Source organism: Amborella trichopoda, chromosome 9 (genome assembly GCF_054954075.1).
Source record: "Amborella trichopoda isolate Santa Cruz 75 chromosome 9, AtrichopodaSantaCruz75HAP2 v2.0, whole genome shotgun sequence".
NCBI classification, from domain to species: domain Eukaryota; kingdom Viridiplantae; phylum Streptophyta; class Magnoliopsida; order Amborellales; family Amborellaceae; genus Amborella; species Amborella trichopoda.
The window spans coordinates 52,391,450-52,409,611 of NC_142344.1; the positions used below are offsets into that span (position 1 = coordinate 52,391,450).

Below are 18,162 nucleotides of genomic sequence, written 5' to 3' on the forward strand. Positions count from 1 at the left end.
TTTATTTATTTTTTCATTCATGGTCTCCATGTTGGAGATTAATTGTCTTTAAAAATTAAGCCTTAAAATTCATCTCAAAAATAGATTTATAAAGAGACTCGTATTTCTACATATGCAGGTTTGGACGTATAGAAACCAAGTCTTTTTACGAGAAAAACATTACCAAGTCTTTTTACGAGAAAAACATTACGGGAGTCTATTTTTATTGGGTAGCAATGGACCCTACTAGACCCGAGACCCAATAGGTATGCCCAACTTCTGGTCCGGGTATGGGTTTAAATTTTGGACCCGAATATTATTCGGGTTCAATTCTGAGTCCAGCCAAACCCGACCTGTACCCATAGTCATAGGGCATATGATGGCAATCATATGTTTTTAGGGTCGCGCTAAGTGATCATGTTGTCACAATATTGGCAACCTTTACATTATTATACGCAAAAAAAGAGAAACTCATAGTCATAAGATACACGATGGTAAAAGATAGGGAAAAAAAAAAAAGCTTATAGTCATAAGGTGGCAAGGGACCCGACGGGTCTTGGTATGTGTCCAAATTTTTTACCTGAATACTATTCGGGTCCGGGTACCGGTTCCAGATAGACCCGACCCGACCCGAGCCGTTGCTACCCCTAATTTTTAAGATTTTGGACTCGTTGGAAAGTTATCTTTAACTTTGGCTATACTTTTTTTTTTATAGAGGGTCAAATGGATTATTTTGCCCCATTTAAAAAGGATGAAGTTTCTATAAAACCTAGGCTCAATGAAATCACCTCATATCCTTGTCCAGAAAGCACATTTGGCAACGGAAATCTCTATAATAACTGTAAAATCAATTTTCAATACGGGCAATAAATTTTGAAGCTCAAAAAATATTACATATCTTTCGGTCTTTGAACGTTTGTTTTTAGGGTGAAATAGACGGTATGGATAATTTATTATAATGTGCACATTTTTTTTTAGATTTTGAAATCCTAATTTGTTTTCACAACCGTAATATTCAAGCCAACATGATTGATTTAAAAGTTTTGCAATGCTTGAATTGCAATTGTCGATGAGTTATGAAGTAAGGCTTTGGTTATTTTCATAAGGTCATAGCCCTATCAAATCATTTTCTTTTTAAAAATAAATTTTTAATCTCATTTTTCTCATCTTGCACAAATTTTTCTCAAGAATTTTTTATCTATCTCTCACATTCTCTCTCTAAAAACCCAACTTATTATTCCATCTTCTCACATTTTCTCTAAACACCCAATAAATTATTCTCTACTATCGCATTGTCTCTCTAGAAACCCAACCAAAATTTTGTCTCCTCTCATACTCTCTAGAAATTTAATATCTTTTTTGCCTCCAATGGCATTCCTTTTGAGAAAGCGAATCACATTCTCTTTCTAGAAACCGAATCTCATTCTTGCCTCCTCCCATATTCTGTCTCAACAAACCAATCTCATTTTTGTGTCCACGCACATTCTCTCTCAATGCCAACCCCACCTTTTCTCTTCCGACATTTTTAGAGAGAGAATGTGATTGAAGGGAAAAATGTGTTGCATTTTCAAATAGAAGATGTTAGAGGAGGGAAGAAACTAGGGTAAAAAAGTGAGATGAGATGCTTTATATTTTGTAGGGCAATGATTTCATGCAACTGTTGTATAGTAATACGATGCAATAACCTTAAAAAATTATCTTATAGCTATTTGTTTGATCCAAATTTTGAAATATACACTCTTTTCATTGTAATGAACAATCACAAAAAAATAAAAAATTGAAAACACAACTTAGAAAGTATTTTTTTTAGCCCAATTAATATAGGCCGTTCATTTTGGTGAGATGCTTAGATCTAGGCCTTAGAAGGATTTTTTCATTTCCATTTTTTTTGGATGGCTTTATTATCATTAGATGAACAATGTAAAGAAATAAAAAAAATGATTTTGAGTTTATAAAGGTTAAGATATTGAAATTCACAAAATGAATGGTCTAGATTCGTTTTTGGAGATGACTCATTTTGACCATATCTAGGGTTCAAATTGAACTTTTGTTTTTTTTGGAGATTGATTATTGAGATAAAGAGAGTGTATGTGTAAAATTTGGGTTCATACAAATACCACAAACATGGTTTTCTATATGTATCGTTGCATTATACTATGATACAACTGTTGCATTGGATCATTGCTCTATTTTGTTTGTGGAAATTAGTTTACTTGCCCACTATAAACACTGGGAGGGTCAAAGTCAAAAAATAAAATTTTATTAGGTCTTTTTCCTTTTGTAATTAATTTATGCTTAGATAAATCTATTTTTTCATTTTTTAAATTACACCACCCAGTTGTTGGACGCCCATTACTTTCTCCTCTTCTCCTCCATGTTTTTATGCAGATGTCCATTACGATGAGCCTATGTGATGTAGGGAGAAAAAAATAGTTATAACAAAAATAAAACAAAGGGTGAGAAATTATACCATCTTTCAGGGTTGAGAGAGAATCCACCCCCAACTTGCAGACCCACCCCCAACGAGAGAATACACCATCTCGCAGGGTCTGCAAGGGAATCCACCCAAAAAACGATATTTTTCACAATACCAAATTTTACTCAAATTTCAATCTCCGATTACAATGTAGGGACATTTCCCGTTAAAACTCTAGAAGAACAAACTCACATATGGTTCTCTCTCTCTTTTCCATGTACTTTATCCTATTTTCTCTCTCCTCACTATTTTCTCTCTCTCTCATGTACCGCCCCTATTTTCTCTTTTTCTAACTTCCACATCAGCCTTTCTAAGAGTAAAAGATAACTTCCACTTATTATTTCGTAAACCAAAAGATCTTTACTTTATCTGTATGTTATTCCCTAAACTACAAAAATAGACCTTCTCAAAACAAAACTCGCGCCTCAATCAGGCCCTCTAAACTTATCTCTTCCTATCCCTAATTAAAAAAAGAAAGAAAAATAAACTCTAATTTTTATTTGCATCACTATGTTGGGTAGTCAACTCTCTCATGAAATAACGTTGCAATCTTTTTTTTATTTTGAGTAAGTGCGATATTCATTAAGATAATGAAGGATTACAATAAGAAAAGAAAGCGAAAAGAAAAAAGCATACAAAAAGAGAGAGAAAAGGAAAGAAGAGAAGAAGGCATCTAAGTAAAAGCTAAGATGAAGAGAGATGAATAGCAGTCAGCTTAGCTAAAGATTATGCGTCAATGTTAGAACCACGATGAACATGAAGAAAGGAGAGATCATGGTCCCTCAGAGTCAAAAGAAGTTCATCTGTGACCGCACTAAGCCTCCAAGGAACAAGATCTGACTAGATACACCACGAGATAACATTAGCAATCTCTTTCAATAATCACTTTCTAATGCATTTGGTCTACGCAGGACATACCCATCTTAAGGGCCCAAAGCTTAGCTTATACCCATCTTAAGGGCCCAAAGCTTAGTTTCATTGATCTCGTAAGGATGGAGGCTACCAGAGTAAGATCAGCTCATATAACAAATATCATCTTGAAAGAGGCCATAAAAACCAAACCGTGCTTCCCTCACACTTCCATCAAAATTGAGTTTGAACCAGCCTTCTGGTGGTTTCCTTCATACCCAACGAATCATGGAACGATTGTTCCTAAGAACCAGAAAGTATTTGACATGAGAAACGAAGAGTAGTTTAGGAACCACAGTCAACAGAAGAGAAGCATAAGCCCAAGTTACAATCGACCGTAGAATAGCAAAGCGCAAAGTGGGGAACCTTGCAGTCTTAAGAGAAGCATAAGCCCAAGTTACAATGGACCGCTAAATAGTAGAGTGCATAGCGGGGAACCTTGCAGTCTTTACATGAGTGGGGAACCATGCATCATCTTTACATGATAGTCGATCTACCTCCTGGGATAACCTTGCAGCTTATCTGGCTTTTACATGATGGTACTACTAAATATTTAAGGGAAAATTTCGTATAGAACCCTAATTCCTCATATTATTTCATAGCAGACCCTCTTTATTTTTTTCTTTCAAGCGGCATAAGAAAATCTCTAAATATTTTACAATACCTCTTCATCTCTTATCTCCCTATTTTATTTACTTTTTACCATAAAAATTAGCTCCAACAAATATTTTTATACCATTTAATCTCAAAAAAATTTTAACCCTCTTTTCCCTTTCTACCAATTAAAAAAGTTTTTGGATTGAAATAGTATAAAAATATTTGTTGGGGCTAATTTTTATGATCAAAAGTCAATAATAGAAGGAGATAAGAGATGAAGGGGTATGATGAAATCTTTAGTATGCCGCTTGAAAGAAAAACAGAAAGAGGATCTACCATGAAATAATAAGAGAAATTAGAGTTCTATACAAAATTTTCCCAATATTTTAAAATGGCCCTAATAAATATTTAAAATAAAAATAATATGAGACATCATATTAACATCTAACACCCAAGAGCCAACTCTACTCGAATCATATAGCTGAGAGGAAGATCACATACTTTATATGTGGGTGGGGTCACATGTCAAGCTTTCCCTTTATTGTAACTTTGACAGCTCCGAAGGATCTTGTAACCTTAACGTTTGCAATATTGCTCCGCACTTTTATGCAAGCATGGACGTAATTAGAATAAGCCAACATAAGATTTGGAAAAAAGACTAATCCATCCAAAGACTAATCCATCCCCAACAAAAAAAAAAATATATCTGAGACTAGGATCCCTTATACACCCTCAAGTCCACTAACTATATCATATAATGGTAGAGGGAGAACCAAACTCCATTGAAAAGAAATGAAAAAAAAAAAAACAAGTCATACAGTAGACATTAATGGATTAAAAAATTGAATCACCGAAAGTATAAGATGATCGTATATATACATATGGCCCCCATAGACCCAGATATCTTAGTAATGTGAAAAAAGAGCAATTAAACCCCGATTAAAGAAGGGAAAATATCACCAGATACTCATATTGCCGAAGATCCAGGTCCATGACCATCGTCCAATGTAAAGGGGTGCAACAGTGAGGGTTTAAAACCAGATCCAGCACAAACAAATGGGAAGGAAGATGAGAAAGATTGAGAAATGAATCTCTGCAACCTCCAATCATCTGCAAGCTCTCTCTCTGTACCCATGTCCAACTCTTTCCCGATGGAGTCCCTAGAGAGGGGAAAACCAGTCAGTCTGTCTGTACTGGAGGTTGTTCCTTTCTATATCCATAGAAGTACGTAATTTTGTGTGGTCACAAGCTTCATCACCATGCAATTAATTATTTTAAATGATGGATGAACGGGTTGTACTTGGCACAAACATGACATGACCGGGTCAGGGGTTCCACTCTTTGGGGTAGAGAGAGAGATTTCAACTTCAGTAATTCCAATTTAAACTCCTACTTGGTACAAACATGACATGACCGGGTCAGGGGTTCCACTCTTTGGGGTAGAGAGAGATTTCAACTTCAGTAATTCCAATTTAAACTCCTCTTTCTTGCTAACCACTCAGACCTCAGGTAAAGGTCTTTAGCAAAGACCACTTATTTGGACGAGTTTGAGTAACTCACTTGCGTTCAACCCGACTTAAACAAATAAAAATAAAGACTAAAATAAGTAGAGTGTTTATAACATCAAATACAAAATGCCTTCTTGGTTAGCAATGCTGCACTTGACATGCCTCTACCTCTGAGAGGTCCTGGATTCGATTCTCGTGCCATTTTTTGAAACTCATGTTTTTTTAGCCCTTAGCAACCAGGCTTGCTAGCAACAAGCTTTTTGAATGCTTTTGAATTAAAAATATACATAATATCTACATACATGTGTACAACAAACTCGGGAGAAACTCGCCTCACTCATAAGGCAAGGCTGAGTAACTCGGCCCAAGTCAGACTCTCGGAACACTGCCTATAAATATGACTGAATCAAGGAGGAACGTTTAAACAAACCAAAGGAAACAACCACCCATTTTCACGTAAAACAAATACCGGAAATACCGGAAAACATGATGGACAATAGAACCGTTATTCCAAATTCACATCCCTTCCCCAAGTCTCAGACCATTTTTTCCTTTGTCGTTCTCCTTTGTCTCCTCCCTGCAAACTTCAGCAATTCATCGATCAACACTACTGGTGCTGAGACCAACAATACCAGGCACCACTCATTACAGCTTAGAGGAACAATCCCAAACACATTAGCCAAAAATGGCACATAAAGTATGAGAAAATGAAGGCCAAATGAGACAGCCATGGCTCCTAAAAGCCATGGATTAGCCCAGGGTGGCAATGTAACCAAGCTGTTGTCCTCTGATAAGGCATTGAGAGAATTGAACATCTCAATAGCCACCAGAACAGATAGAGAGAGTGTCATGGCCTTTGCCTTTCCTTCGGTGAAGTAATCGCACGGGTCTGAGAAAGAGAAGACACGTCCACCAGCTACAAAGGGTGAAACGGTAAAATTGCTCCATGAGGGGCATTCACTCCAGGTGCGGAGCTGGGTTAGAGAGATGAGAGTGTGGCCATCTTGTGAAAGGTCAATGCCAAGAAAGGAGCTTTGCGTGTACCATAATGTGAAGACGCCGACAGTAGCCACCCCCACATAGAGGCCAATTACCTGTAGAAAACTGGGCTTAAGAAATGTGTGCCTAAGAGCTCCGTGTGTGTGAGAGAGAGAGAGAGAGAGAGATGTATTTTCTCCAGAACTTTGAGCTATTTATCTTCGTATGATGGTTAATTCCATTTTTCTCAACACCAGTTATGGTCCATAAAATGTTTGAAACGAGAGTGCTGTATCCCAAAATCAGCATTGTAATTGTCGCTTCCTCTTTTCCCAATTAGACAAAGGAACCACCAAAAATGCATGAACTAGAGAAAGCTATTCAAGCAAACAATCCATTCCCAAAAACAAATCCTATTCAAGAGCTAATTTAATTCACAAACCAGTAAGTAAGTAACCATTTTCATTATGTTTTATAACGGTTTGCCTCATCAATGTGAAAATGATTTAAGATAATCAATAGTTACTTCAAAACAAAGAGAAATCCTCGTTGTACTCTCTCTGTTTTTTTTTTCTTAGTCTTCTTTCCCCACTTGGTTAAGTATACTATAACCAATGGACCTCATAAATCCAGTCTGTTATGGTCATCATTGCATGATCAAATCATGGATGGGTGATGTAGAGAGTGGGATCCACCGCCCGACTCTCTCTCTCCATGCTGACAGTTATGATCCTAATGACTACAGTATACTTAACCCCATCATGATCCTAATGGCTACAGTATACTTACCACCATTTTCTTTCAACAAAATACTGTTTTAGAGGTTACCTGTCTTCCATGCATAACTCTTAATCATATGAACATTTCATTAGCTAATTACAAAAAGAGCAGAGGAGATTGAGGTTGTTTTTTTTTTATATGATAATAAAGTAGATGAAGAGTGAGTACCAAGTAACGGAAGAGAACCCAAGAATTGATGAGTGCATCATTGCTGTTGCGAGGTGGCTTCTTCATGATATCTACGTCAGCTGGATTGAAGCCGAGAGCAGTGGCAGGGGGTCCATCAGTTACCAGATTGACCCAAAGGAGTTGCACTGATATCAAGCATTCTGGTATTCCCAGTGCAGCTGTTAGAAAGATGGAAATCACCTCTCCCACGTTAGATGATATCATGTACCTGTAATTCATTTTAAACGATAAAAATTATTAGAGAATGATATTCTACAAAGATTCTACAAAGGGAATTGGAAGAAACCCAAAAAAATGAAAAGATACTTCCCTCTCTCTCTCTCTCTCTCTCTCTTTCTCTCTCTCTTGACCACGGGCAAACCCTCCACTGCCCTTACTTAAAGAGACAAATCAGAATTTATGAAATGCATACCTCACTACTTTTATCTCAAAGATTGCATTTCCTTTTGCCTTAGTTTCTGAAAACCTTTAAGGTACAGCATCATATTCAACAAAACTATGAACTACTGTGATTAATTAATCAATGGATGTTCAAAACCAATAGCCCGAGAACTCTAGTTTTTTAACTTTCCCCTTAACTCATGATGATTGGTACAAGAAAATACCTAATAAATGCTTTCATGTTATTGTAGATAGATCGTCCTTCAGCGACTGCTGAAACAATAGTGCTAAAGTTATCATCGGCCAGAACCATGTCCGATGCTTCCTTAGCAACCTGAAACACAAAACAGATAGATAGGCATCAAAGAACCTAATTTAACATTCTCTATAAACAAATATCATGGTCACACTTGATTTTGCATGTATAACTGTTTTAGATAAACAAGCTAAATTGAAAAGTGTGTACTAAATCCAATGGACTGTGGAAACATAGTTCTTTTCACCATCCAATGAAACGATTGATGGGGATGGAGAGTGAATTCGACCTGGCATTGGGAGCATGTCCAGGAGGGTCCATCTCTCTCTCCATCACAGTCCATCATTTCATGGTGCAGTCCCCATGAACTACGGTCTCCATAGTCCATTAGATAATAGTATATCTTCCCTCTTTTTTCATACATAAAATCCATTCAATAAAAGTTCTCACACTGTAGGGGGAAATTACCTCAGTACCAGTGATACCCATTGCAATTCCAATATTAGCAAGCTTTAGTGCAGGTGCATCATTCACCCCATCTCCAGTCATTGCCACAACCTCACCAGCATCTTTTAGCATCCTCACAATATCTTGTTTGTGCTTCGGTTCAGCTCGGGAAAAGACAAGGCTTCCAGGCTTCGATAGTATCTCAACCTGAAGGTTTGGAGGAAGAGCCATGAATTCTTTCCCTGTAAAGCTTCTTGTTTTGAGGTTCTCATTAGAAGAGAAGAGCCTTATCTCCCGACATACAGCTTCGGCTGTCGATTTATTATCACCCGTGATAACAATTACTTTAATACCAGCTTCTTCACAATCCTCTATGGCTTTGTGAACTTCACCTCGAGGAGGATCCTGTCCATGTCAAATTTCAACCTAGAAAGTGAGGAAAAAGGAGGAATATGGTCTAAAATGATTGTTTTTCAAATGGCAGGCTGGGATGTTTGTCTAAAAGAATATGTTAAGAATGACAAGTTGACAATGAAAAGTATCATTAAAGAAAATTGAGATGGATGTATATGCTCTAACTATATGTGTGAGAGTTTAAGAAGGAAAATTGAATAAAATATAACAGAAGTCGTCCCCATGAGGAAAAGGTGAAGTTAAATAAAGTGAGAGGAGCTGTATATTGGAAAATAGAAATAAAGACGCAAAAAGCATACCAGGGTACTAAAACATATGAAAAGCGAGAGCATGTCTGAGTGATTTAGTAAGTGACAGGAAGTGCGCCCTCACTTTTATTCTGTTGAGAGAGAGAGAGAGAGAGTAGACTTCGACATAAGCACTCACCCTTAGTCCAACAAGGCCAACAAAAACTAGATTGCTCTCGATCAACGAATAATTGAGAGGATCAAGCAATTTCTGATGAGCAGGGTGACTCTCTGAATAATACTCAGAAAACTCCCCAAGATCTTCTTTGAACGCAAATCCTAAGCACCGCAAGCCCTTTGAGCTCATGTTTAAGAGTGTCATTATAATCGACTGTCTGCATGACTCATCCATGATAATAACTGATCCATCTGCAAGCTGAACATGGGAACTCCGTTCAAGTATGCTCTCTACAGCACCCTGGATCAATCGAAATAGTCAGTCTTGATATAGAAAATGTTCATGTAGCAAATCAAATGTTGTCATAAAAATGACAGTGATAAGCTCAGTCACTTTTACGGGTAGTAAACTCCAATTGGTCTTCTAAGTTGTCATAAACATAACCGTGATAAGTTCAGTCACTTTTACGGGTAGTAAACTCCAATCAGTCTTAAAATAACATTAAGATAAAGTATTTAGAGAGTATTACTATTAGATTATTTCTATTATTCTATGTGTGTTCATGTTTATTTTCTGTATACATTGAACAAGAGTTCTCCTGCTTTGCATAGATTTAAATTAATTCTCCTGCTTTGCATAGATTTAAATTAAGTTTTTCTTTGAAATTCAGGTCTATTCATACGTATTCCTATTCTTCCTACAACTTGTCTCCCATTCCCCATTTTCTCTCTTCCTCTCCCTATCTCTCTCTTCCCTAAAAAACAAATCCTCCGTTTCACTTATCTCAATCTTTTCTCCTCTCACTTATGTTTGACTTACCATAAAAAACCTCAATGTTTTAAATATACTAAAGCCAAAAAAACTATGGTCTAAGAAGAGTGAGGACCTTAAACTTTCCCTAAACCTGTCCCAAGCTTAGGTAAAGGAGGTGGGTGGTGTTAGATAGGCAGCCATATTAAATGCATATTAGCAAAAATGATAGAAAAAACGTGTAGGGATCTATACCATATTAAATACATTAAGAGTGTGGATCAAAGGGTGTTGGTGAAGGATGAAGAGGTCAATGAAATATGGAGAGTTTATTTAAAAATTATTAAATGACGAACACAATGGGAACATCGCAGTAGAAGGAACAGTTGGCATAAATGAGGACGGAGGACATAGATACATGCGTAGTATCATGATATGGGAAGTAAAAGAAATTTTGAAGAGGATGAAGATTGGAAAGGCTTTAGGACCACATGGTATCCCGGTAGAGGTTTGGAAGTGTATGGGGTAGATCGATATCTACTGGCTCTAAGCTGTTCAACAAGGTGTTGAGAACAAAGAAAATACCAGATGAATGGAGGAAAAGTATTGTGATACATATTTACAAGAACAAAGAAGACTTACATAATTGTGAGAACTATCGAATGATCAAACTTATGAATCACACTATGAAGCTGTGGGATAAAATGATTAAGCCACGACTAAGGCATGAAACGAGTGTATTAGAAAACCACTTTAGTTTTATACAAGGGAGGTGAACAACTGAAACTATTTTCTTTCCTAGGCAAATGATTGAGGAGTTTAAAGCGAAGAAAAAGACCTCCACATGGTCTTTATTGATCTAAAGAAAGTTTATAATAGAGTACCTCTAGATTTAATTTGGTAAGTATGGGAAAAAAAGGGTGTCTTCAAATACTACATCGACTTGGTAAGAGGTATGTACGAGGGAGCACTAACTAGTGTGGGCCCAACTTGTAGAGAGATGAACGAGTTTTGATGACAATAGGTCTACATCTAGGGTCAACAGTGAGCCCATACTTCATTGTCTTAGTTATAGACAACTTAACTAGGATAAGATGAGGAGGTACCATGATGTATTCATTTGCAAATGACATAATTTTGAGTGATGAGACCCGAAACGACGTTAACGCAAAGTTAGAACATTGGAGGGATGCTCTAGAATCTAAGTGTTTTAAAATTAGAGCAAGCTTTCTATGCTTCCCTTACAACATAAAACTTATATACTTCCCCTTATTCAATCGTCCATCCTGAATGGAGGGCTAAGATTGCCCCAATCACAATGTCACATCTCTACACTATTTTATTTTTAATTTTTTTATATAAACTATTTTAATACCAAATTTTGGACGTCTTATCCTCTATTAAACTCGCACTAGAAAAAAAAGTAAAAAAAAAAATTCAAATAAAATAAAATGACCAAAATACCCCTGAAACTTTCAAGGGGTATTTTGGTCATTATATTTCATCGAAAAATTATTTTAAACTTTTTTATAGGTGCACCCCAATGAGAAGATGGCACATACCAAATTTTATATTCATAAAATTTGTATAAAAAAAACTAAACATAAAATACTTTGAGATGTCGGATTTAAGATGAAACAGTGAGTGGCTCTCTTGATCAAAATTGGACAGCTGGATGGTTGGGGAAGCATAGATCTTCTATGCAGTAGGGGAAGTATAGAAACCTTTCCCTTAAAATTAGCCAGATGAAGATAGAGTATATGAAATGCAAGTTCAGCAACAATAAGAGTAAAGACGAGAAAGTAGTTAAAATTAGTGTAGGAAAAATTGGGCAGTTCAAATTCTAGCCGCCTGATTAGATCAAAACTGGCCATTGGCGGGTTCTGGTTTTGACCGGTTGTGGTGAACCAGCTAGGTATTAAAAAAAAAATTATATAAAATCCCAAAAAAAAAGGGACTTTGCTTCTAATGTATTTTTTAATGTTTTTATCATTTTGGCAAAGATTGGAAATTGTTTTGGCCATTAATACTTATTTTTATATTTTTTCATCTTTTTTGAAAAATTTTAAAAATACCCTTTACACAAAGCAATTCTATAAAATCCATTTTTTCATTAGTTTTAAACTACATTTGGATGTGCTTTGTTTAATCATGCTTTAAATATATTTTCATATTTTATTAGTTTTTTTGTATTTTACACTTTTTTGACCGCACGGGACTTGCCTGGTTTAGGCGGTTGAACCGGCCGGTTTACCGATTATACTAAGTAATTGTTTCCAGCCCCATGTCCGGTTAACCGTTCTGGTTTGATTTTTCCTACACTGGTTAAAATTGGCGGCAAAGAAATACCAAAAAAAAATGCGTTTTTGATAACTTGAGTGAATAATCTAAGAAAATGGAGAGTTTGAGAAAGATGTCGCACATAGAATTAGAGCTGGATGGGCATAATAGAGATGTGCAACCGGAGTTTTATGTGATTATCGAATACTAATGAAGCTAAAGGGAAAGTTCTTCTATAGGAGAGTTGTGAGACCACATTTGCTTCATGGGGTGGAATGGTGGGCGGTCAAGAAGGACCACACCCATAGGATGAGTGTAGCTGAGATGAGGATGTTGAGATGGATGAGTGGCAAGACAATAAGGGATATAATTCAAAATAAATAAATTTGGAAGAACTTAGGTGTGACACCAATAGGCAATTAGATGAGAGAAAGTAGATTTAGGCAGGCTAGTCATGTGCAGCGCAGACCCAGTAAAACACCTGTTAGGAGGTGTAAAGTGTTCAAATTGAAAGCTCAAAAGGACAAAGGGTAGACCCAAAATGACATAGTTGGAAGTAGTGAGAAAAGATATGGGGACTTATGCCCTCACCAAGGGTATGCCCCTCAATAGAGCAGAATGGCAGACTAAGATTCGTGTAGCCGACCCTAAATAGTTTAAAAAAAGGCTACAATGACGATTGATGAAGCCAGAAAAATTAGGACATTCGAAATAGATAAATAAAAAGAATGTAATAGTAAAATTGTATATCAACGAAAAAGATTGTTTAAATGGCACCAAGTTCACAACACTGCAAAAATATGTGATTGTAATAAAGAACAATTATAAGGTAAGATAATCATCCACCTTCACCAGAAGACGATTCTTTCCAGTTGGCTCCTTGACGATCACACTCATTGATTTCCTAACACGATCAAATTCCAATGTGGCGATCCTTTTTGATTTTCTCGTCCACCATTCACAACACACTAAAATGTAAATGCAGGTCATGTTATTTATCAAAGCTCATAAACAAATGACTGAGCATAAAAATACACATAAAGATTACAAAATAGAGATATGGTTCTGCTCACCCAATCTAACAGTGCTCTTATCACTAGAATGATCAGCAGCAAGTTGAGCATTATTCATTCTTTCCCTAGTCCTCTTGTCTGGAACTCCCATCTTTTCAACTAAGACCTATTCATATGGAATTACCCTTCAAATAAGAAATTGTATTCCTTCTCCTACAATTGTCAAAAAAAGGAAACAAAAAACAAATCTATCTCCCTTAAAACAGAAGGGAAAGCACTTTAGTTTACTATGGAATATCAATAGTCCATTGGGTAAGCCTTGTCAACTGAATTGATGGAGGGAGATGGAGAAAGAGTGGGGCCCGCCAAATTGGACATAACCCCAAGGGTAGATTCTGCAATCTGTACATCACCATCCATCATTTTGTTTGATGATGATGGTCCAATGAACCATGAATTTTAATAGTCCTTTGTATAAGGCATACTTTCCCTAGAAAAGGGGGGAAAAAAATTCAAGCAAGTTCCTAAACAATTCTACACAGCATATAGTTTTTAACTTCTCTAAAAGAAAGTCAATTGACCAACTGAAGCTCAGGTTCAAAAGAAGTTCAAGCGAATACAAAAAAAAGAACACATACCTTGAGCGCTGCTTCAGTGGGCAAGCCCACAGCTCGAAAAATTTTACCATCTGAAGAAACTCCGGCATCATTACAAACAGAACAAATCTCAGCCAATGCTTGTAAATTTGCATCCATATTGTAATAAGTCCAATCCACAATGCCCCCATCTTTTGGATCATAGGTTGTTCCCTCCACATGGAAAACACGAGGAAGCGTGCTCTTCCCACCCAAGGTGGAGAATTCGGTTGCTGACATCTGATTTGTAGTAAGAGTCCCGGTCTTATCAGAACAGATCACAGTGGTGCACCCAAGGGTTTCCACACTTGGAAGCTTACGCACAATTGCATTCTTTTGAGCCATTTTACGGGTTCCAAGTGCCAAACAAGTGGTAATAACAGCAGGAAGGCCTTCAGGGATGGCGGCAACAGCAAGAGCCACAGCAATTTTGAAATAATATGTGCACTTTTGGAATGAGAAACTGAGATTTGTGGGCCACCCATTTACAGTTTCCCATGTCAAAAAATATTTGTAGTTGATGACCCAAACAAGAAGGCAAACAAACCCAATTACCTGTGTCAATTTCTCTCCAAACTCATCTAGCTTCTTCTTCAAGGGGGTGTCAGTTTCCTCCAAGGAAGCCTCATGGATTTGAGCCTGGATCTTCCCGATTTCAGTCTTCATGCCTATGCTCACTACAATGCAAACGCAGCTTCCATTAACAACTGTGGTACCTGAAAAGATCATGCATTCTTTCGCTTGTAACTCACAATCATCCATAAAAACCGGGTTTGTGCTCTTATTAACAGGCATGCTCTCTCCAGTTAGTGAGCTTTGTTCCACTCTAAGAGTTGAGGTCTTTAAAGCCGCTACTCTCATATCAGCCGGAACCTTATCTCCAACTCTTAGTTCAACAATATCACCGGGCACAAGCTCTCTTGCAGGAAGATCAGGTACACAAGCCCCATCTCTAAGAACCTTGGCACATTCACATTGCATAGCTTTTAAAGCGTCCAAAGCCCTTTCAGCATTACTCTCTTGCCAGACTCCCACAATGGCATTCAGAATCAGTATCAAAACTATGACTAGGGGTTCAATATATGCTGTTAAGCTTGATTCTCTTGATTCGTGACCTTCAAAATAGGCAAGAAAGAATGAAATTAAGGCAGCTACAAGAAGGATTTTAACGAGTGTGTCATCAAATTGTTCTAAGACTAATCTCCACAAGGGTTTTCCACTTCCTTTATCAAGCTCATTCCACCCATATATCTTTCTTCGTGTTTCTGCTTCACGATAGCTTAAGCCCTTGTCTAATTTCACATTATACTCCTCTAAGCAGTCCTCAACAGACCAAGACCAAGCTGAAAACGGTTTCTGTTCCATAGGAAAGGTCCCCTTCTTTTTACCTTCTTTAACTTCCAGTACTCCACCAGTCAAAAGACCATTGTCCATACTAAAAAGGTCCAAAGCTGGTTCCCCAATATCCATCACCCCAGCAATTAATCAACCAGTAAACTGTTGGTTCTGCCATAAAAGACACAATGGTTCAAAATCCAAAATTGTTTCAAATTTTCAAAGTGATCCCAGTGGCAAGTAATTTGCCAGTGAGTGGGAGCTAGCAGTAATAAGAAATTAACAAATAGTTGCCAAAAAAACGGGAGCGGAATTATGCAAGAATAAACTATTTGCAAACATATTATGAAATTTTTTAAAATTTTCCATTTCTATTAGTAGAGCAGTCTAAATAGCGAAGAGCATGTATTATATTATCTACTCCCTCAGTCAAAAGACCTACTTGGGAGGATTTATTTTATTTTGAAATTTTGAGAGCAATATGAGAATCACTAGATGAATAAATTTCCAAAGGAAAAAGATTGAATTTTGTGTTTCCTAGCACTTAGATTTCACCTTCCAAAAATCATTTATGGTCTCTGTTCAATCTTGAGAAATTGTTTTTTTCAAGGGCATAGAGGGTGCAATTTAAAAATTTTCTTTATTGAGGGTTAATTTACAGATTGAAGAGGTTGCATCCCCAAAAGTTGGGATCTTAAAATTATTCCTAGATTATGCTTTACCCTGGGGAGTAATGGTAGGTATACTCCATTTGGAGTATGAAATGCTTTGGTAATAGCCAATGCCTATTAAGGGCAGTGTTCACAAAATCGAACTGGAACGGTTAACTAGACATGGGCCCCAAAGCAGTTTAACTGGCCAAACCGGTAAACCGGCTAATTCAACCATTCTAACCTGACAAGTCCCGGGAAAAAAAAAAGTGTTGAAAAAATAAAAAATATACAAAAAAAAAACTATTAAAGTATGAAAAGCATATAAAGAATGATTAAAACAAAACGCATTCAAATAAAATTGAAAATTAATAAAAAAAAATGGATTTTAACGAATCAATTTTTTAATTAAAGTGAGTATTAATGACCAAAACAATTTTTAATCTTTACAATAATGTAAAGAATATTAAAAAATGCATTACAAATCAAATTCATTATATTTAGGAATTTATATACATTTCATTTATTTATTTATTTTAAAACACCAGTCGATCACCAAAACCGCCCAAAATCGGAACCGACCGATCTAACCGGGCGGTTAGCAGTTAGATCACCCATTTTTTTCAACAGTGATTAAGGGTATAAAAGAATAAAGAACCCTAAGTAGCAAAGAAATGAGCAGCCTTCCCAGGGAATTATCGGCACACAAGAAATTTCAAGGAGCCATATTCTTTAGATCCAAGCCTATTTAAACTCATAATATGCAAAACCACAAATGCTCATTCACCAAAAGAAAAACTGGCAAAATTTGCTGAATCTTTCCCATAACTGGGATCTCAAACCAACAAATTAAATGAATGAAAGTACACAGAAAATTTTCTTGTTTTTAACAGAGACCAGAACAATAATCACATACCCATGAATAGTGATCAAAATAATTACATAAAATATCAAACCGAAGACCAAAGAAACAAATAAATACAGTGCATAGACTCTAACCAGTCGTGTAAAATATGCAATGATGTGACCCACAAGATATCCACCCTATATATTTTCCTTTTTGTGATGGGTTAGTTACAGAAACTGAAGTAAAAACTAAAGAATCTAGAGCATCTCTTTCACCCCAATTCAATAACTTTTGATCAAAGAATGGCATGCCGTCGCAAAAACTCGGTAACCCATTCAAGCAATTCGCATACATGTCGCCATAGAGAAAACCACCCTCAATCTTTATTTTTTATTTTTTATTTATTTTAATAAGCCATGGTTCAGTAACTGTTAGTGAGACTAGACCGACATAATTCATAAAACAGCTTCCATGAAACAGAAAAATATCACATTGTCACACAAAAAACACACAAAAGAAATTAAAAACAGGAATTTGCATAGAAACTAAATACAGGAATCTTCCCCACCGAATTACCCAAAAAAAACTAAATAGAGGAAACTACTCAAAACGAGTGACTGGATAATGCACCAAAATCATGTACCACCCTTTCAATGCAGGAAACAGAAGAGTTCACAGTAAACGAAAAGAAATATCACGAAAAAACAGAATTTCGATGAAGTTACCATCCGAGCATGAACTTTGAAGCAAATGTTGATTACAGGAACAACAAGTAAATAGAACATGGGCTAGGAAGTGTATGAGAATTGCTTGTAAACAAAGCAAAGGAACAACTCAGGTTCTTTGATCAATAAATCTAGGGTTGTTATAGTAAGAGTTCGGGTCTCCTCTTTTCTTTTATAGAGGTTTGGTTTTGAAAGGCAAAGGTGGGGGGGGCTTCTGGTTCGAAAACTGTCCTTCCTCGAACTTTCCTTTACTCCCTTTCTCTCTCTAAACACTTTCTTTTCTCTCTCTAGATGCAGAATAAGCGTTGCGGAAAATTACTATGTTGCCCCTGAAATTTAAATTTGACGATGGAAAACTTACTGGCTTTTTCAAAATGCATGTTGTACGTTATAATGACGAAAGTGGTCCAATCTTCTCCTTTTATGTCAACGAAGTCCCCTGATGTTATCATGTTGGTCAAAAGTACCCTTGTAACTATGCAAAATGACTGCTGCGCCCCTGCCGTGGTGGATATGACATTGTGATAGCATGGCTCTGGAAAAAGTTGATGTAAGGTTGACACCTTAAAATGTAGAATTAAGGCCAACCTCCAAATATTTTGAAAATA

At 36.6% G+C, this 18,162-nt stretch overlaps 1 protein-coding gene and 1 long non-coding RNA gene across 3 annotated transcripts; both read right to left on the minus strand.

The window, feature by feature from the left end:
* Positions 1 to 3,147: 3,147 nt before the first annotated feature.
* Positions 3,148 to 5,232, minus strand: LOC148780650 (uncharacterized). Its single transcript, XR_016040297.1, has 3 exons — positions 4,922 to 5,232; positions 4,463 to 4,562; positions 3,148 to 3,607 (listed from the first exon to the last, which is right to left on the minus strand). It is a non-coding gene; the product is annotated as an uncharacterized LOC148780650 (long non-coding RNA).
* Positions 5,233 to 5,726: 494 nt separating this feature from the next.
* On the minus strand, positions 5,727 to 17,891 carry ECA2 (ER-type Ca2+-ATPase 2). 2 transcript variants are annotated; one of them, XM_006851815.4, is made up of 9 exons: positions 17,555 to 17,891; positions 14,001 to 15,503; positions 13,423 to 13,528; positions 13,196 to 13,317; positions 9,341 to 9,619; positions 8,522 to 8,905; positions 8,022 to 8,131; positions 7,396 to 7,624; positions 5,727 to 6,563 (listed from the first exon to the last, which is right to left on the minus strand). In XM_006851815.4, the coding sequence occupies exons 2-9, from the start codon at positions 15,465 to 15,467 to the stop codon at positions 6,006 to 6,008; spliced, it is 3,255 nt and encodes a 1,084-aa protein (XP_006851877.3). In that variant the 5' UTR covers positions 15,468 to 15,503; positions 17,555 to 17,891; the 3' UTR covers positions 5,727 to 6,005. The 2 variants fall into 2 exon arrangements, with proteins under 2 accessions (XP_006851877.3, XP_088702264.1); XM_088846138.1 differs by having other exon boundaries at positions 14,001 to 15,494; positions 17,555 to 17,723.
* Between the last annotated feature and the right edge of the window lie 271 nt (positions 17,892 to 18,162).